The following is a 20,531-nucleotide window of genomic DNA, read 5'->3' as shown; positions in this document are numbered from 1 at the left end:
TTGTTTCTTTTCTTTTATTGTCCATATTATTCATGTGGATTTGTTATTTTATCATCCTGTTTGTGATGTATGTGTATGTTGTGTGTGATGTATTTTTTATCTATCTATCTATCTATCTATCTATCTATCTACCTATCTATCCAGCTATCTAACACATAAATAATAACAGAGCCAAACTTAGCGTCTGTGTAGTGATACAGTATTGCCAAGGAAAAATTGCGATATTACACTGTATCGAGTTTTTCCTCCACCCCTAGATTCATGTAGGTATAGTTTTATAAATGTGTATGATTTGTTGAAATTCTGTGATTATTCAACTATTTAATATTTTTTATTTTGAGCTGCATGTTTGAGTTATTAAATCTGTCCATCAGCCCATTATTCCTTTAGTCCATTGACAGAAGATGAATGTGTTTTTCATGTAAAAAAGCGCCTGTTTAATAGTTGTGATGTTGAGTTTTTCCTTCTTTAAACATGACAGGAGCGACACCCAGTGGAGGAAACATAGAAGTGCACCTCTCTCTTTATTTCCCTCTGTTTGACTCTTGCAGTGCATCTCATAGCCCTTAAATTGCCTCCTTGACTCCTCCACTTGCCTCCCTTCCTCGCCTCTTAGTCCCTCCCACTGAGGAGGCACGGGAGAGAAGTGAGGAAATCCCATTCAATTTTCAATTCAGTTTTATTCATAGTTTAATTTAGTTTATTTTTTCGGCCATCTGTATCTGACAACAGCAGTCAATGCCCTAATAACATCCAACAACATAACTATATATATATATATATATATATATATACAGTACAGGCCAAAAGTTTGGACACACCTTCTCATTCAATGTGTTTCCTTTTTATTTTCATGACTATTTACATTGTAGATTCTCACTGAAGGCATCAAAACTATGAATGAACACATATGGAATTATGTACTTAACAAAAAAGTGTGAAATAACTGAAAACATGTCTTATATTTTAGATTCTTCAAAGTAGCCACCCTTTGCTTTTTTTATTAATAAGGGAAATAATTCCACTAATGAACCCTGACAAAGCACACCTGTGAAGGTAAAACCATTTCAGGTGACTACCTCATGAAGCTCATTGAGAGAACACCAAGGGTTTGCAGAGTTATCAAAAAAAAAGCAAAGGGTGGCTACTTTGAAGAATCTAAAATATAATACATGTTTTCAGTTATTTCACACTTTTTTGTTAAGTACATAATTCCATATGTGTTCATTCATAGTTTTGATGCCTTCAGTGAGAATCTACAATGTAAATAGTCATGAAAATAAAAAGGAAACGCATTGAATGAGAAGGTGTGTCCAAACTTTTGGCATGTGCTGTACATTAAAATCAATGCGACACACCTTTCAAAAAGCGTGGATGTTGTCGATATGACTGTAGGTAAGATGCATGTAAATAGTTGCGTCCAACACTGTTGAAATTTACATCTATATTTCGATGTCTTTGCGGGAACATCGCCTTCACCTGCCATTTTTATCGGCTCTGGTCAACATTGGACAAACGTAGTGGTCCGATTATTAATAAAGGAGTTTCGGCAATGTAAATTACGGGAGTTTCCCGGGAGGGGTCCGGGAGATGGGGCTAAAAAACGGGAGAAACCGGGGAAAATTGGGAGTGTTGGCAGGTATGGTCCTCGATGATCCCTACTCGATGAGTCCTGGAATAAGAGCTTTGACAAGGACTTCACCGAGGCGGGACAGAAGTACTTGTCTCAGACTGTCAGAGTTCTTCCTACTACATGAAGCTGAGAATACTGCTGTACTTTCACTACATGGAGATAAGACTACTGCTGTACTTTCACTACATGGAGATAAGACTACTGCTGTACTTTCACTACATGGAGATGAAACTACTGCTGTACTTTCACTACATGGAGATGAGACTACTGCTGTACTTTCATTACATGGAGATAAGAATACTGCTGTACTTTCACTACATGGAGATGAGACTACTGCTGTACTTTCACTACATGGAGATGAGAATACTGCTGTACTTTCACTACATGGAGATGAGACTACTGCTGTACTTTCACTACATGGAGATAAGAATAGTGCTGTACTTTCACTACATGAAGATAAGAATACTGCTGTACTTTCACTACATGAAGATAAGACTACTGCTGTACTTTCGCTACATGCAGATAAGAATACTTCTGTACTTTCACTACATGAAGATAAGAATACTGCTGTACTTTCACTACATGAAGATAAGAATACTGCTGTACTTTCACTACATGAAGATAAGAATACTGCTGTACTTTCACTACATGAAGCTGAGAATACTGCTGTACTTTCACTACATGGAGATAAGACTACTGCTGTACTTTCACTACATGGAGATAAGACTACTGCTGTACTTTCACTACATGGAGATGAGACTACTGCTGTACTTTCATTACATGGAGATAAGAATACTGCTGTACTTTCACTACATGGAGATGAGAATACTGCTGTACTTTCACTACATGGAGATGAGACTACTGCTGTACTTTCACTACATGGAGATGAAACTACTGCTGTACTTTCACTACATGGAGATGAGACTACTGCTGTACTTTCACTACATGGAGATAAGAATAGTGCTGTACTTTCACTACATGAAGATAAGAATACTGCTGTACTTTAACGGCATAAAGCTAAAAAAACGGACAGAAGGAGGGAAAATGTTGTGTAGCAGAAAGAGTGCAAATAAAACAAAATATTGATATCGGGTGATGACTCAGAAATGATGTTGGGAGACCTCAAAGATGACGACCAGACCGAAGAGTACAAATCAAATGCAACTTTATTCAAACAGTGAACAAACTTTCATGACACTGGGACAACCATGAGCATACAAACGTGTCTGCTCAAGGGTGACCAAAATGTACTTCAGAATGGATCCCTTTTAAACTTTTTTTTTTTTTTTTTTTTTTTTTTTTGTGCTCACACAGCTTAAGATATCAATGTCAGCGCACAAGTTTTACTCTCAAACTACACCTTTTATGGCACGTGCTCCTAATAGATTCCCACATTCCTGGCTCCAATTCCTCTGTGCGACAGTTGTGCCCAAACTAGATTCACACATTCTAAGCTAGGTTTTACTAACCTGACTCCGCCAGATGGATCGCTTCGCATTTGCTCGGCATATCCATCTGGGAACTTTCCGTTGGAGAAATTTTGGGAAGGGGCGGAATACTGGTTATTTGATTGGATGAACCATCTGTCTATCACCTATGTTGGTGATAGACGGGCCAAATCAACCAATCAGATTCACGAAGCGTATGAAAATACAACCACAAGCCCCTGCTGCTGCAGGCAAAGCATAGCTCGTTAGCTCAGCATGCAAGCAACATGTCGGTAAAGGAGATTTACCGTTTGTGTAACGAGAATTTAGGAATAAAAGGCCCCATTTCAGGTTCCCGGACCATATTCCAAAAGAAGGATCCAAGAGAAAAAAAGCATTAGCGAGCGGCTAAAAGAATTAGTGCTACCGCTGGCTGATAATACTGGTCAGCTGATTGGATAAACCATCTGTCTATCACCACCTAACCCACCTCAAAACCAACGCTGATTGGTCGGTCGTTTGGCTAACGGCTCCAAATTTTCTCTGCCTCAAGATGCCAGACTGATCTGCGAGTGGAAAACTGGAGCTGACCAGATCAGGACGATCTCACAAGGCTTTTTTTTCAGGTTTTACTGTGAGACCATATCATCTTAAACTGACTGGTCCCTAGAAACTCCTTAGAATAGATACATCCAAACATCTGCATGCACAAATACCAAACCTATCAAATATAAACAAAGAGATGATCAAGTTCTGCCATAAAAAGTATTTAGTTACTCTGAGAAACGTTTGTCTCAGACTGTCGGATTTCTTCCTGCACTGAATGCGTTTTAACGAACTTGGTCTCGTGTTGTGTTCAGGTGGATCGGGTGGATAGGACGCCCCCCAGTCTGACCACCAGGCGGAGTCCCAGCACCGTGGTGGATCTGGGCGCCGGGCGTTACGGCATCCTCATCACCTCCAAACACCTGCAGGCGTTCGACCCCGACAGCCCCGCCGAGCAGCTGGAGTTCTCCATCAGCCGGCCGCCAAACTTCGGCTACCTGGAGAACGCGCTCACAGGTGCCTGTTGGCCCGTTTACAACAACTTTCTATATCAGAACTATGACAAAATAACGTTGAAAAAAGTGACAAATGTTGGAAAAAGCTAAAAAAAAAACGCAGTAAATTTTTTTTGGCTAAAACATAATTTTTTTAAATGCTGAAAAAAGTGACAAGAACAAATCAGAAAAAGTGACAAAAAAACCCAACAAAAACATCATCAAAGTGACACAAACTTTGCAAAAAGCGGCAAAAAAGTTGTTGTATAAATTGACAAAAATATAATTTAAAAAGTGACAACCAAATTGGAAAGAATGTGACAAAAAGATTTGACAAAAACATTAGCTATGTTTCCATCCACACGTTGTTATCTGAATTAAGTGATATCGAATGAAAAGTGCCGTATGGAAACAGTAAAATCCGATAGAATTTCATGAATATCGACTCAAAGGAAATACATTCGGTCTCATCGGATTTTCTCATGATCGATATATAGATCGGCTTATGCGATAAACGCTGATGGAAACGTTATTTGCCGAATAAATAATGAATTGCGATTAAGTTTTAGGTCATTTTATGGTTGCAATCCGCCACAAAACAAAGAAGAAGAAGAAGTTTGAGTTCATTTCCGCCCAGTATTTCCGCTCCGTTTGCACACATGGTGGGCGTCAACAAAGACAGATGGAAGTGGACGAACGAGAAGACGAGAGACTTTTTGAATTTAATTTACGAGCAAAATATAACGGCTATAACTTTGTTTCGCAAATGTCAGCTTGAATGTTGTGCGATTCAGCGCGAAAATGAACGGAAAGGCCTTAAAATGTCTCAAATTAATTTGATATACCAATTTGACTGCAAAACAGCACATGACATCATTACGCACGATTCGCTTTAAAGCTGTTGGATGGAAACACACTTTCACTAGCTTTATTCGCATGAGTTTTTTTACCGAACTTCAGATAATTCCATTGACAGGTGGATGGAAACTTAGCTACTGAGAAAAGTGTAAAAAAAGAAATTTCGACCCAGAAAAACACATGATCGACGGGAAGACAACATCAGGGTTAAATATGAAGGTTCAGTTTTTCGTAGGATATCATATGAACCATTGCATGAATTTATGGTGCTACATTCAAATTGCTCAAAATCTATTTCTGTATAACTAAGCTTTAGATTAGATTAGATTAGATTAAATTAGATTAGATTCAACTTTATTGTCATTGTGCAGAGTACAAAGACAACGAAATGCAGTTTGTGTCCAACCAGAAGTGCAAAAAGACCAGAAAAGTGCAATATGATATACAAAGTATAGGCAAGAAATACAGTGCAGCGTAGACGGTAGTATACAGCTGGTTTACAGCTGGTGTTTTAGAGTAATATAAATACATAATACTAAATTACATAATTTAAAATTACATAATACATATGTATTATATAAAGATAAGTATGTTCAGCTGGATTTAAAACTTCTCGTCCTGCCAGGAGCTTACATCAAAGGTCGTTTCACCCAGCGGGACGTGGACCAGCGCGCCGTGGTGTTCGTCCTCCCGGCCGACATGGAGGTGACGGCCGACAGCTTCCAGTTCCGCCTCACCGACCCGGCAGGAAACACCATGCTGCCAGAGATGTGGGTTTGTAGGAGGAAACGACTGATGCACAGGGACACAAAAACTGTGGTGGGTAGCTTGGGTTGTGGCTATAAGGCAGTGTTTCTCAAATGGGGGTACGTATACCCCAAGGGGTACTTTGGAGGCCTGCAGGGGGTACGTGAGCGATATTTTGTCACTGTTTTTTAAGTTTGTCACTTTTTCAAAGTTTATGTTGCATTTTGTCACCATTTTCGACCTGTTCTTGCCTTCCTTCATTCCTTCCTTTTTTCTACTGTCTTCTTTTTTTTAATCCAAGTTTGTCGAAGTTTCAATTCCACCTTTTTCAAGGTTTTTGACACTTTTGACAGCTATTCTTTTTTTAGTTTTTAAAGTTTTTTTTTTAAGTTTATGTTGCCTTTTTCCATCAATCAGCATTTAAATGTTTTTCAGTTACATGGCTGTTGTTTGGTAAATCTATCGCTGGTCGTAAAAACACAATTCAAATGGGGTACATTATAGAAAAAAGTTTGAGAACCGCTGCTATAAGGGATACAGTTAAGGCCGGAAGTAAAACAAATTTACACAAAATGCACGGGAAAAAGGGGCTTCCAATGCAGGGTGACCGGTGAGGGATGCGATAATACATTATAAGGTTATTCACAGGTATTATTATACACCAGTCAAGCTTCATAAAATGGGATTAATGAAGGACAATCTGTGTTGAATGAAAGTCACAGGCTCCTACCTAATTTGTGGGATTGCCCCCCTGGTATTTTCCTTTTTTGGAACCTATTCATTAAAACTATTGCCGATTGGTTAGCCACACCATTGCCAGAGTCCCCCCAGCTGTGTCTACTTGGAGAGTTTATTGGTGTTTTAAGCCCCCAGTGTCTCCTTCCAGGCAGCACTGCTTAGGCATGGATTAGGCAATGGTTGTGTTTAGGGTTAAGGTTAAGGTTAGGATTATGTGCCTTGAAGTCAATGATCGCAGTGCTGCCATTAGGCCAGTGGTTCCCAACCTGGGATCTAGGCACCCCTCAGGGGGGCGGCAAAGATCACAGGGGGGGCACAAGTCTGTATCTGGTTTGAGGGAAAAAAACATTTGCCCATGTTAAACAAATTATGATAATACACTAGAATATAGTTTTTGTCTCTGTTTTCTAAGTTTTTGATACTATTTTCCACCCATTCTTGCCTTACTTCCTTCTTTCTACTGACTTTTTCCAAGTTTTGAAGTTGTTTTTTTAAACTTTTTGTTGTCTTTTTTCATCAGCATTTAAATGTTCTTCAGTGACATGGCTGTTGTTTTGGTAAATCTATCGCTGGTCAGAGGCTACTAAAAACAAAATTCAAATGGGGAACATTATTGAAAAAAGTTCTGTGTCCTGCAGATTGGAGCTATCCTGGTCCCGGGTGGAGTTGTCAGCAACCTGCTACCGAACCTGCGAGACATCGGGGACCCTTCAGATCCAGATCCAACGCAGCGGGAAGAGCGTTGACCCAGCGTACGTTGCTATCCAGGTACGAGTGTGACCTCTCCAGACTCTGGGAGTTGCTGCTGAAGAGTTATTGTTACAGTTTTCAGTTCAATTTTATTCGTAGCATCAAATCATAACATCAAAAGTTATCTCAGGATACTTTACAGAAAGCGTAGGTCTAGACCACACTCTATAACTTACAGAGACTCAACAATTACCCCCAAGAGCAAGCATTTGGTGCAACAGCCGCGAGTAAGGACTTCATTCTTAACAGGCAGAAACCTCGGACAGAATCTGGCACTTGGTGGCCGACCAGCTGACACAACAGTTTGGGGAGATAGAGAGAGACCTAATTACATTAAATACAGAATTAAGGCTACAGCTAATGGATTATTTTCTCTATTAATCGATTAGTTGTTTAGTTTATAAAAGTATGTCTATAACATGTTGGAAAATAGTGAAAAATGTTGATCCCAGTTTCTAAAAGTCCAAGGTGAAGTCTTTTAATGTATTGTTTTTTCCAAAACCCAAAGATATTCAGTTTTAATTAATTTTAAAACAGAAAAGAGCGAGAAAAAAAATGTCTCCATATTTAAGAGGCTGAAAACATTTTCTGGCATGTTTGTATTAAAAAAATGAATTGATGGTCAAAATAGTTGAAGTAGCAGAGGGCGTAGAGAAGAACCAGGACAGCATCTGCAACCGCAATCTAGGTGTCGCCACGATCCAGGTGTCGCCACGATCCAGGTGTCACCACAATCCAGGAAAATCTGCGAGGCGAGAAAGCACAAGGGAGTTCGGGGAAGAAACTGAGTTTTTTTGTTCTTGTTGTTTGTGCAGGTGGAGGAAGGATCGGCCAAACTCGGCAGAGATTTCACTCACAGCACAGCCGGTCTCATCCAGTTTGACCCAGGTTAGACTCTACTGGTCTCTGTTCAGATCTACTCTGCTTTATTTAACATCGACACAGTCAGGAGACTCTCTGTTAGAGCATTAATGTAACTGTGATGTACGCAAAACTTGCCTTGTAGAATCGACTGAACAAACACTGAGAATATAAAAAGAAACATTCTGCTTCAGGAGAGAAGTCAACTACCCAAAGTCCCAGAAAGCATTGCTGTAAGAAACGTCCAATCAGAGAGCTTTATATTGAGCTTTGTTGATAAATTCAGCAGCTCTGGTTGCTCCTTCTTGACCTTAAGCAGAATGATGGGGATGTTTTTGTCATCCTGTCTCTGTTTCCTGTTCAGGAGTCAGTATGAAAACTTGGAACATTTATCTGATCGACGATGGCCTGGAGGAAAACCACGAGACCTTCACTGTCACCCTGAAAAAACCCCAAAACGCCGTCCTGGGACAGAGGACGTCCGCTAGTGTCGAGATCATCGATCCAAGAGGAGGTAAAGCATCAAGAGTATATGTTTCATTTCTTACTCTTCTTTATCTCATGCGAACCTCTCTGTATACAGCAGAGTTATTAAAGTAAACGTAATGGAATATGAGCAGTGTAAACTTGAACTAAATAATATATGTGCCAGTCATGGTTATCACATACATACTGGAAACATTTTTGTACTCATGTCTTTGTATTGTTGCCTTGTCTATTTGTATGTTTGAATGTGTTTTTTTTTATCTAGCACTCCTGACTGCTGATCCAGTTTCCCATTTGGGATAATAAAGCTGAAGGAGTTAGATTTTTAAGTGGCATGTGCCGCCGGAAGTGGCAGGTTTTTCACCGTAAGATGTAAAATATAACTTATAACGTTAAAATATAACTTACAATGTAACATTTCGTTAAAATATACGTGCCACTTTCTAAAGCTACGTGTTATCGCTAGGCTACGTGACACGCGGGATGCGTTCAGGTAAACAAGAAACGGTTGGGTTTAGGAAAAGAAGAACAGAGTTAGGGTTAGGAAAACAACAAACGTGAATCGTGGGACACAAAGTCAAATGTGGGATTTGATCCCCGCTGTCCTGGGTGTAAGCCCTGTGTTTTACCTCCATCCTCCACCCTGACCAATTTACCTAAACTGATTTTCGCCCTTTCATACTACTCGCTACCCCGCCAATTCACACGCAATTGCAATTGGCATACTGAAGTACCGGAAGTACACGTGCCAAATGCCACTTAAAAATCTAACTCCCTCTCTAATAAAGTGACTGAATTGAATTGATACTGCCAGGTTAAAAAATAACAAAAAATATAGATGATTTGTTTTGTTGTGCATGATAAAAAGAACATCCCCCACTTATGTTTTTTCACAAATCACACCCTATGTATATGTAGCTACATAATTCTGAGACATTATACATGGCCCTGACATAAACAATACTAAAGCTATAAAAACTAAACTAAACCATTCTAAAAAACTGAAACTAAACTAAACTGAAATTCAAAATTCAATATTATTATAACCTGATAAGCTTATCACAGCACAGCTGTGCACTTTCTTTTTTCTTACCTAATGAAGGTAAAACCCCACTTCTTGTAATTCTTATCGTCCCATCAATCTTTTTTTTATGTCGGTGTTGGCTGATTTTGGTTCTTTTTCTTGTTTATAAATTCATTTCTGGAGACAAAATAAGACACAAAACTATAAAAACAATCCTTTATTTTTATGTATTTGACTTTCTTTTACATAAAAAAATTATATCTCCTTTGCCACCTGTATTATCTACGTTTTCAGGTGCACAGATATGTGTGCAGACGTTTTGTTTTTGCCACTAAAACAAGTCCCTCTCTGCTGTCTCCCAGGGCGGTGCGATCCAGATGACCTGAGGGTGGACGACGACAGCAAGCGACTCCCTCCTCTTCCTCTTCCTCTTCCTCGCCTCCCGGACACTCCCAGACCGGAGGAGGACCCCGTCACCGACATTGAGGCGGAGCTGTTGTGGGAGAACCAGCCTCACCCTCCCCGAGGAGACGTCCCAAACCGGCGGCCCTACCTGGACTACGGAGAGGGGGAACCACAGGACCAGCCGGCCCCCGGCAGCTCCAGCCACGTCTTCCACCACAGCAGGCAGCCACTGGGGGGCGCTACTGGGAGCACTGGGAGCACTGGGAGCACTGGGAGCACTGGGCACAGCGTCAGAAATGGAGGATTAAAGGTGAGTGGTTCATCCAGGTTTTTGCTGCAAGAAATCCTTCACATTAGGTCTGTAGTCTACAGTACAGGCCAAAAGTTTGGACCCACCTTCTCATTCAATGTGTTTCCTTTTTATTTTCATGACTATTTACATTGTAGATTCTCACTGAAGGCATCAAAACTATGAATGAACACATATGGAATTATGTACTTAACAAAAAAGTGTGAAATAACTGAAAACATGTCTTATATTTTAGATTCTTCAAAGTAGCCACCCTTTGCTTTTTTTGATAACTCTGCAAACCCTTGGTGTTCTCTCAATGAGCTTCATGAGGTAGTCACCTGGAATGGTTTTACCTTCACAGGTGTGCCTTGTCAGGGTTAATTAGTGGAATTATTTCCCTTATTAATAAAAAAGCAAAGGGTGGCTACTTTGAAGAATCTAAAATATAAGACATGTTTTCAGTTATTTCACACTTTTTTGTTAAGTACATAATTCCATATGTGTTCATTCATAGTATTGATGCCTTCAGTGAGAATCTACGATGTAAATAGTCACAAAAATAAAATGGAAACACATTGAATGAGAAGGTGTGTCCAAACTTTTGGCCTGTACTGTACATTCACGACGTGCTACTTCCAGGATTGCTTCGGTGCAGCCCGAAATTCGGCCGGATGTCTGTCTCCTTCCTCTGTCTCTGTGTCGGGGTTCTAACCTCCGGTGGATGTATGAGGACTATGGTTAACTGCTCCTCAGATCTCTGCAGGGTAAATCCAGACAGCTAGCTAGACTATCTGTCCAGTCTGAGTTTTCTGTTGCACGACTAAAACTACTTTTGAACGTACACGTGTTCCACCAAAACAAGTTCCTTCCTGAGACTATTTAGCAGAGGCTCCGTGGCTCCGTCCGGAGCTTAGCCCCGCCCCCAAGACGATTGTGATTGGTTTAAAGAAATGCTAATAAAACCAGAGCACGTTTTTCTCCCATCCCAGAATGCTGTGTGGACTTGCCAGACCTTCCTCCGCAGCGCTGTGGAGGAAGGTCTACTGATTCTGCAACTAATGATTAATCTGTAGATGTAGCCTTTCGTGATATGTTACAGTTAAATTTAGCCGAGAAAAGGTGACTGTGAGCCGGGTACAGAGCTCCGTGAGTAGACAGTCGTTACACCTAACTTTAGCTGACAAAGCAACATTTAAGATTAGACACCAAAACAATAGTTGGTGATTTATTTAATAGTTTACAACTAATAGATGAATCTGTGCAGCTCTACTTGGTACTGATTAACCGATGATTACAGATATTTCAAAGTCTTATTTTTTACAGTTCGATTGTCGCTTGTGTTTCTTTCTTTATGTTTTCGTGGCTGAAGCAGCTTCCATTTAAATTTCCTTTACATGTAGCATAGTGGGACAGCGGTGTTCAAGGCCTCATTCAAACATTTCGAAATTTAGTCTGCATGCTAAGTTTTTTAAATATACTTAACCCTCCTGTTATGTCGTCCTCCGGTCAAATTTGACCCATTTTCAAAAAGTTTCTATATCAGGAATTTGGGTTTCTTTCAACCAAGTTTTCAACAAAAAAAAAGTAAGAAGAAAGAAAAAAAGGAGATAAAAGAATGTTGAAAAAAGTGACACATGTTGGAAAAGGCTTCAAAAAGGCAGGAAAAATCCCACAAAAATGTCAAAAGGTGCAAAAAAGTTGATAAAAACATTAGAAGAGTTACAAAAAAACTTGGATAAAAGTGACAAAAACATTGACCCAGAAAAACTAAAAGTTGCATGGTCGATGGGAAGACAACACCAGGGTTAAATGTGTTGTGTGTCTCGGTGAATCTTTTCCAGAAAAGCTGATATTTTGGTCTTTCTGCTGCTCTTTAGGTGCATCTGTCAGGAGAGAGGAGGTCTGAGGAGAAGGTCTGGACGGTAAGATGCTAGTTGTGTTTTTTCAAAGACTCAAGCAAAGCATGACAGCCTTGAGAAATCTACACAGCAGAGACCATTGATAGGTCAGACCGCCATGATTAACTATACATCTTTAAACGTTACAGTTACGGGTGAAAGTGACCACAGAAATTAAAAAAAAGTTTGCAGATTTCCCATATCTCTACAATTCAAATCAATGGCTATTTATCTACCAGGAAGAGATTTTTGTGTTAGCAGGAGCGCCATTGCTATGAAACAGTTTACACTTCCTGTCTCCTAAAGGGGCGTGGCTTCGTTTGAAAGTGTAGTGAATGTTGTGTGGAAAGATGAAAAGTTACATTTGTATGATTTATTGATGTTATCTTTTGCTAAAATTTGATATTTAGCATCACGGAGATTAGTTTTGTTAGGGCGTTCACGAACATAAGCTGACGTTAGCTTCTCTGTGTTGCCAGATCTCGCGAGAGTTCGGTCCTGAGACAGAAACACGTCTCAGACAAAGTTAATTTTCTCGTCGTTTTAGTGTGAGAATGTTCTGGAGATGTGTGGCTTGTTGAATAATGGCTCCAATTTTCACTTTGGTGACTACGGGGCGAAAGAATCGCTCCCCCTAAAATGGGTCTAAAATTAACACTGATGACAACACAAGGGTTAAAAAAAACACATTGCTACGTTTGGTCATGGCTGAACATGGCTGTGGTTTCTAAACCATCTCTGGGGGGAATTCGGTCTATAATACAACACACACACACACACACACACACTCTGTTAATGCCTCCTCTTCATCCATCAGTTCCACAGTCTGACTCCTCTGCGGGTGGAGGAGCTGAGGCCGAGCGATGCCGGCTGGAGCCTCCTTCAGGATCCTCCTCAGATGGATCATCCAGAACCCAGACGCCACCCAGATCTACGCCAGCGCAAGGTACAAACACACACTGTTGACTTCAGTCACTTCCATGTTACCGTAACAAACGTCTCCGTACATGTTCCCTGTTTTTATTTTTTACTCATGAAGCAAAACCCCCAAAGACAGCTGCTGCTCTAATCACATAAATACATCGACAATGATCCTTCAAGAGTGTTTGCTTTGGTGAGTGTGAGGGGAAATAAAAGTGATAACATGTGTTTTATTTCCTCCTGTATAACATCACGTTCCCATGCGACTAGTATTACCAGGGAACATCGTGTGATTTAGTAATTACCCATCCCAAGTTTTAAAAGACCAAACACAAGCTCTGACCTGCCCGTGAGTTAGTGGAACAGCTGACTCTTTGCCAAATAACAAAGCACAGTTGATACGTCTCGTTCGTCTCTTTTTTTTCCCGCTTTCTCCAGGACAGGAAGCTCCCTCCAAGTGTGGTCAGAAACATTGAGATCTATAAACAATCTGACAGAAAACAGTAACTGTGATAAAGTCTACTTGTGCTACATTGGGGGGCCGCACAACCTTGCGAAGAATTGCCAGATAACATGTTGTTATTGTCTCTCTGTGGAGCAACTTTATCAGAAGCAGATGCTAAGAAGGGTTGAATCCATCCTGTCAGATAGTTCTCATCCCTTACAGGCTGAATTTCAGATGTTGCCATCTGGATCACGCTTTAAACTCTCAAAACTCAGAACCAACAGAACACTCTTTTGTACCTGCAGCCACTCTACGTCTTAATTCTATAAAGAAGCATAGATAACTTATTGACTTACTATTTATTGATTGTGTACTGTTTTTTTATTGTTTTTAACTATGCCTGCAAGGTAGGCAATCTCTGTTTTGTGTGTATGATTGTGTGTGATTTGTACTATACTATCAGCTGCAAAACAAATTGCCCCACTGGGGGACAAATAAAGTAAGTTGAACTTTGTCTCCTCAGACAGGGAAGTCAGTGAGCAGCTCGTGTCCCGACGGTTGGACTCACTACAGGAGACGCTGTTACATCGTCGGCTCGTCGGTGGCCAGCTGGGGGAGCGCCGAGAGGAGCTGCTCGCTGCTGTAAATAACACGGAAACATTTTTTATTTTTGAAAGAAATGGCAGGAGCGCATCTGGTATCCCTTTAAGCACCGGTGCTCATGGAAGGGAATAAAGTCCACGGAGAGGAGGAAGAGTTATGAGCAAAAAAAGTTATACAAAACAAACATATACAGGCACCCAATGTTGGGTACAAAAAAAAATGAAAGGCCTTTAATTCATTTGGCAGGACGTTTTTGGTCATTCTTCTTCTCCATGTTTTAAGATCCAGTTTACTTTACGTTGTATTTGTAGGTGTGAACGCAGCTGCAGATGTGTTTGACTCTGATGCTTTGAACATCTGTGTGTCAGGTTTAACAGCAGCCTGACCGGCGTGCGCTCCAGAAGAGACCTGGCCTGGCTGTGGAAGTTTGCCGGGAGGAAGCCATTTTGGATCGGTGAGTGGCTGCTTTCACAGCAACGTGCTCTAACGTCGGAGTAGTCTATATCTTCTGGGATTGCTCCGGTGGAAACGATTTGTAGGCCGAGACGTTTCTGCAGCACTAAAATACTGAAAACCGAATGGTTTGACACATATTTTGCATTTAACAAATATTGCTAAACATGTCTGAGTAATGGCTCCAACATGCATTTAACACTTAACCACAAAACAATGTCAAATTATTTCCCAATATTAAAATGATTCTTCTCCGTGAACCATCACCTTATCGTGGTGGAGAGGTTTGTGTGTCTCTGTGAACCTGAGGGCTGTGTTGTCTGGAGCTTTGTGCTCCTGGTAGGGTCTCCCAAGGCAAAGTGGTCTCAGGTGAGGGGCCAGACAAAGAATGGTTCAAAAACCCCAATGAAGAAGCAAGGTAGAGATGGAGTGACCCTGCCCGGAGGAAGCCCGGGGCCCCGCCTGGAGCCAGGCCCAGACGGCGGGCTCGCCGGGCGAGCGCCTGGTGGCGGGTTTGCCACGGAGCCCGGCCGGGCACAGCCCGAACAAGCTACGTGGCTCCCATCTCTCCAGCCCATGGGCCCACCACCTGTGGGAGGAACCGTTGGGGTCGGGTGCGATGCCACATGGGTGGCAGTGAAGGTCAGGGGCCTCGACGGACCAGACCCGGGCGGCAGACGCTGGCTCTGGGGACGTGGAACGTCACCTCTCTGTGGGGGAAGGAGCCGGAACTGGTGCGGGAGGTGGAGCGCTACCGGTTAGATCTGGTGGGGCTTACCTCACGCACAGTCTCGGTTCTGGAACCATACTCCTGGATAGGGGTTGGACTCTTTTCTTCTCCGGAGTTGCCCAGGGTGTGAGGCGCCGGGCGGGTGTGGGGATACTCACAAGCCCCGGCTGAGCGCCGCTGTGTTGGAGTTTACCCGGTGGACGAGAGGGTCGCCTCCCCACGCCTGCGGGTTTGGGGGGGGAAAACTCTGACTGTTGTTTGTGCATATGCACCAAACAGGAGTTCGGAGTATTCGGCCTTCTTGAGACCTTGACTGGAGTCCTGCATGGGGCTCCAGTGGGGGACTCCATTGTTCTGCTGGGGGGACTTCAACGCACACGTGGGCAATGATGGAGACACCTGAGAGGCGTGATTGGGAGGAACGGCCTCCCTGATCTAAACCAGAGTGGTTGTTTGTTGTTGGACTTCTGTGCTAGTCATGGATTGTCTATAACGAACACCATGTTCGAACATAGGGATGCTCATAAGTGTACCTGGTACCAGAGCACCCTAGGTCAAGGTCAATGATCGATTTCATAATCGTTTCATCTGATCTGAGGCCGTATGTTTTGGACACTCGGGTGAAGAGAGGGGCAGAGCTGTCAACCGATCACCATCTGGTGGTGAGTTGGGTCAGGGGTGGGGAAGACTCTGGACAGACCTGGTAAGCCCAAACGTGTAGTGCGGGTAAATTGGGAACGTCTGGAGGAGGCCCTGTCCGACAGACTTTCAACTCACACCTCCGGCGGAGCTTTTCGTGCATCCCTGTGGAGGCTGGGGGCATTGAACCCGAGTGGACAATGTTCAAAGTTTCCATTGCTGAAGCTGCGGCGAGGAGCTGTGGTCTTAGGATCTTAGGTGCCTCAAGGGGCGGTAACCCACGAACACCGTGGTGGACACCAGTGGTCAGGGAAGCCGTCCGACTGAAGAAGGAGTCCTTCCGGGATATGTTATCTCGGAGGACTCCGGAGGCAGTTGCAGGGTACCGAAGGGCCCGAAGGGCTGCAGCCTCTGCCGTGAAAGAGGCAAAGCAGCGGGTGTGGGAGAAGTTTGGAGAAGACATGGAGAAGGACTTTCGGTCGGCACCAAAGTGTTTCTGGAAAACTGTTCGCCACCTCAGGAGGGGGAGCGGGAACCATCCAAGCTGTGTACAGTAAGGATGGGACACTGTTGACCTCCACTGAGGAGGTAATAGGGCGGTGGAGGGAGCACTTTGAGGAACTCCTGAATCCGACTAATACGCCCTCTATGTTAGAGGCAGAGCTGGAGGATAACGGGGATTGTCGTCGATTTCCCAGGCGGAAGTCACTGATGTAGTCAAACAACTACACAGTGGCAAAGCCCCGGGATTGATGAGATCCGTCCAGAAATGCTCAAGGCTCTGGGTGTGGAGGGGCTGTCCTGGTTGACACGCCTCTTCAACATTGCGTGGAAGTCTGGGACGGTGCCAAAGGAGTGGCAGACTGGGGTGGTGGTTCCTCTTTTAAAAAAGGGGGACCAGAGGGTGTGTGCCAATTATAGGGGTATCACACTTCTCAGCCTCCCTGGTAAAGTCTACTCCAAGGTGCTGGAAAGGAGGGTTCGGCCGATAGTCGAACCTCGGGTTGAGGAGGAACAATGCGGATTCCGTCCTGGTCGTGGAACAACGGACCAGCTCTTTCTCTCGAAAGGATCCTGGAGGGAGCCTGGGAGTATGCCCAACCGGTCTACATGTGTTTTGTGGATTTGGAGAAGGCGCGTATGACCGGGTCCCCGGGAGATACTGTGGGAGGTGCTGCGGGAGTATGGGGTGAGGGGGTCTCTACTCAGGGCCATCCAATCTCTGTATGACCAAAGTGAGAGCTGTGTCCGGGTTCTCGGTAGTAAGTCGGACTCGTTTCAGGTGAGGGTTGGCCTCCGCCAGGGCTGCGCTTTGTCACCAATCCTGTTTGTAATATTTATGGACAGGATATCGAGGCGTAGTCGGGGTGGGGAGGGGTTGCAGTTTGGTGGGCTGGGGATCTCATCGCTGCTCTTTGCAGATGATGTGGTCCTGATGGCATCATCGGCCTGCGACCTTCAGCACTCACTGGATCGGTTCGCAACCGAGTGTGAAGCGGTTGGGATGAGGATCAGCACCTCTAAATCGGAGGCCATGGTTCTCAGCAGGAAACCGATGGAATGCCTTCTCCAGGTAGGGAATGAGTCCTTACCCCAAGTGAAGGAGTTCAAGTACCTTGGGGTTTTGTTCGCGAGTGAGGGGACAATGGAGCGGGAGATTGGTCGGAGAATCGGCAGCGGGTGCGGTATTGCATTCAATCTATCGCACCGTGACGTAAAAAAGAGAGCTGAGCCAGAAGGCAAAGCTCTCGATCTACCGGTCAGTTTTCGTTCCTACCCTCACCTATGGTCATGAAGGCTGGGTCATGACCGAAAGAACGAGATCCAGGGTACAAGCGGCGAAATGGGTTTCCTCAGGAGGGTGGCTGGCGTCTCCCTTAGAGATAGGGTGAGAAGCTCAGTCATCCGTGAGGAGCTCGGAGAGAGCCGCTGCTCTTTTGCGTCGAAAGGAGCCAGTTGAGGTGGTTCGGGCATCTGGTAAGGATGCCCCTGGGCGCCTCCCTAGGGAGGTGTTCCAGGCACGTCCAGCTGGGAGGAGGCCTCGGGGAAGACCCAGGACTAGGTGGAGGGATTATATCTCCAACCTGGCCTGGGAACGCCTCGGGATCCCCCAGTCGGAGCTGGTTAATGTTGCTCGGGAAAGGGAAGTTTGGGGTCCCCTGCTGGAGCTGCTCCCCCCGCGACCCGACACCGGATAAGCGGACGAAGATGGATGGATGGATTAAAATGATTCTCCTCCTGCAAGAACCACTCGTACAGATTCATTTATTAGTGACACGACTGAGCAATTTTATTTGTCGCCTTCACCAATTTTCTCTCCATTTATTATGGCAAAAGTTTGAATATGATAAAGTAATGAACTAAATTAAATAATATACCCTCATATAAATCATATCATATATATCATCTTGTCTGCTAATTCACTGAGAGACTTTTTAGATTTTATGGTTTTTATTGATAATTTCCTCACTTTCGATTTCTTCTGCATTTAGTTTAGGGTGAGGCTATTTGCACCCCTGGTACAATTAGCAGTGTACGCTATTCGTACCCTGGTGCAATTAGAAATGAATGCTATTAGTACCCTGCCTGTGCACACAGCAATGTGTTTATTAATACCCCCTCTAGTACAAATATCAATGTATGCTATTTGCACGCCTGTGCAAATAGCATACAGTAGCATGTAGCAAGTAGCATGCCTGTTACTTTTTGAAAATGGGTCAAATTTGACTAACATTTTTTCAACAATATTGATGCAAACAAATAGGAGAAAATAAAAACACACACTTATGTTTTTTACTTTTGTAAATGAAACTGTCCAATGAACAGAGGAGCTTTATTTTGCAGTTTTATCCAAGTTGATAAAAGCTCATGAAAGCTCACAGCCCTATGTTCCCACATTTCTAGGACATTTTCAAAATTAGGTCTTGTGTTCCTACATTTCCCTTCAATTTAAGCCCTATCCTCCCACGACATTTTTTTAGGGTTAGGGGTTAGGGGGATAAAATCTGATACAAATTTATGAAAAAGGAAATGTGGGAACATAGGGCCTAATTTGGAAAAAAAGTCTAGAAATGTGGGAACATAGGCCCGCTCCCTTGGGTTACATGAGTTCTAGAGTCTGTTTGTCAGTAGTTGTTGCTCTTCATGTTTCCTCAGGTCTGTCTGGAGGTTCGGGACGCTGGATTTGGGCTGATGGTGGCTCAGTGTCCTTCTCCAGACTGAGGGGGGCGCCACCGGGCCACGGCGAGTCCCACGGCAAGTCCCACGGCGAGTCCCACGGCGACTCGGACTGCGTGCTGGTTGAAAACCCCCGAAGCTGGATCTCCACAAGCTGCTCCCCCGAAACTCAACACACATTTATCTGTTCCTCGGTGGCTCACACTCACTGAGAGACACGTTTACTGTTCCCAGCTCCGTCTGAACCACCTGCCGCCGTGTTTGAGTCATATTTAATGATACGCAATGATGCTGCTCTGTACAATAGTATTCATATTTTTGACATAATAAAGATCGCTGCACAAAACCGAGATAGCCTATGAGTCTTTACATTTTTTTGACAAATTCTTATCGGTTTCACACTTTACTCATAACTGTACTTAAGTACATATTTAAGCTAGGCCTAGCCTACTACTTGTAGCCTACTTTACTTGAGGATTTTCTTTTCATGCTACCTTCTAGTTGTACTCTACTACATTTATCAGACAGACAGTTGTTACACAAATATGATTTTCTGCTTATAAAATGTTTTGTTATAAGTATAAACTGTGTATATACCTTTGTGTTATAGCTGAAACCATTAGTCCATCAATCATTTAGCCAATGAACAGAAGAGTAGCCTAATGTGAAAAATACATTGATAGTTGAAGTCATTTTACATGTATAAACCTTTTAATAATGTGAATGTATTTGTAATAATGTTGAGGAAACAAAGATTGTGACTCAGTGTCACTTTGGGCTCTGGGTATTTGTGATGCTATTTCTCTATATTTTCACTATTTTACAAACCAAACAAACAGTTAATGGAGAAAATAATGATAGGCCTATATATGATAGAAGTCTATATAATAGTTTAACAGTCACAGGGGGCATTTTTATCTGTTTAATACTTTATCTACATTTGACTGATTAAGAAACATTTTCAATGCAGGACTTTTGAGTATTTTTAATATATAAAAAATAATGTTCTTAGTACTTTTTGATGCATTACAGGATCTAAATACATTACCAATGGTTTCAAATTCAGCTTTTTGCATGGACATGTTGTAAATGTGTCTATAATCTCAACTACACCGTTTTTTTCTCTTGAAATAGTGAATGTAACAAGTCTTTAGTAAGTGAGGTGTATGTTTTCTCTTGATAAAACCAGCCTAAATTGTGTTTAACGATCAGCAGAGGGCAGCACAACACAACAAGACGAATTTGCGTTTCCCTAAGATGGCGAAGGCATGTCCCGCCCTACTCTGCCTCTGATTGGCTTACCCCGGTATTCTGAACCCTATCCTAACCAATCTAACTCCTCATGTCTAAACCTAACCAATCCAACCAACTAAGGCAACGAGTACTAGCCAATCAGAGACAGGG

General features: G+C 42.9%; 1 protein-coding gene across 4 annotated transcripts in view; it reads left to right on the top strand.

Moving 5' to 3' along the window:
• frem1b (Fras1 related extracellular matrix 1b) overlaps positions 1 to 19,479 on the top strand; it is a 153,288-nt gene extending 133,809 nt beyond the window's left edge. For all 4 annotated transcript variants that reach the window (XM_028588545.1, XM_028588544.1, XM_028588542.1 and 1 more), the window contains 11 exons: positions 3,921 to 4,122; positions 5,584 to 5,728; positions 7,082 to 7,211; positions 8,009 to 8,081; positions 8,419 to 8,568; positions 9,927 to 10,279; positions 12,139 to 12,183; positions 12,977 to 13,105; positions 14,049 to 14,167; positions 14,497 to 14,582; positions 19,107 to 19,479. In XM_028588545.1, the coding sequence (XP_028444346.1) occupies positions 3,921 to 4,122; positions 5,584 to 5,728; positions 7,082 to 7,211; positions 8,009 to 8,081; positions 8,419 to 8,568; positions 9,927 to 10,279; positions 12,139 to 12,183; positions 12,977 to 13,105; positions 14,049 to 14,167; positions 14,497 to 14,582; positions 19,107 to 19,339 (1,665 nt within the window). In that variant the 3' untranslated portion in view covers positions 19,340 to 19,479. The remainder of the gene's footprint in view (positions 1 to 3,920; positions 4,123 to 5,583; positions 5,729 to 7,081; positions 7,212 to 8,008; positions 8,082 to 8,418; positions 8,569 to 9,926; positions 10,280 to 12,138; positions 12,184 to 12,976; positions 13,106 to 14,048; positions 14,168 to 14,496; positions 14,583 to 19,106) is intronic.
• Positions 19,480 to 20,531: the final 1,052 nt, after the last annotated feature.

This window comes from Perca flavescens, chromosome 9 (assembly GCF_004354835.1).
Source record: "Perca flavescens isolate YP-PL-M2 chromosome 9, PFLA_1.0, whole genome shotgun sequence".
Classification (NCBI taxonomy): Eukaryota; Metazoa; Chordata; class Actinopteri; order Perciformes; family Percidae; genus Perca; species Perca flavescens.
The sequence above is the reverse complement of the archived record's forward strand: the minus strand, read 5'-3'. Positions and strand labels throughout refer to the sequence as shown.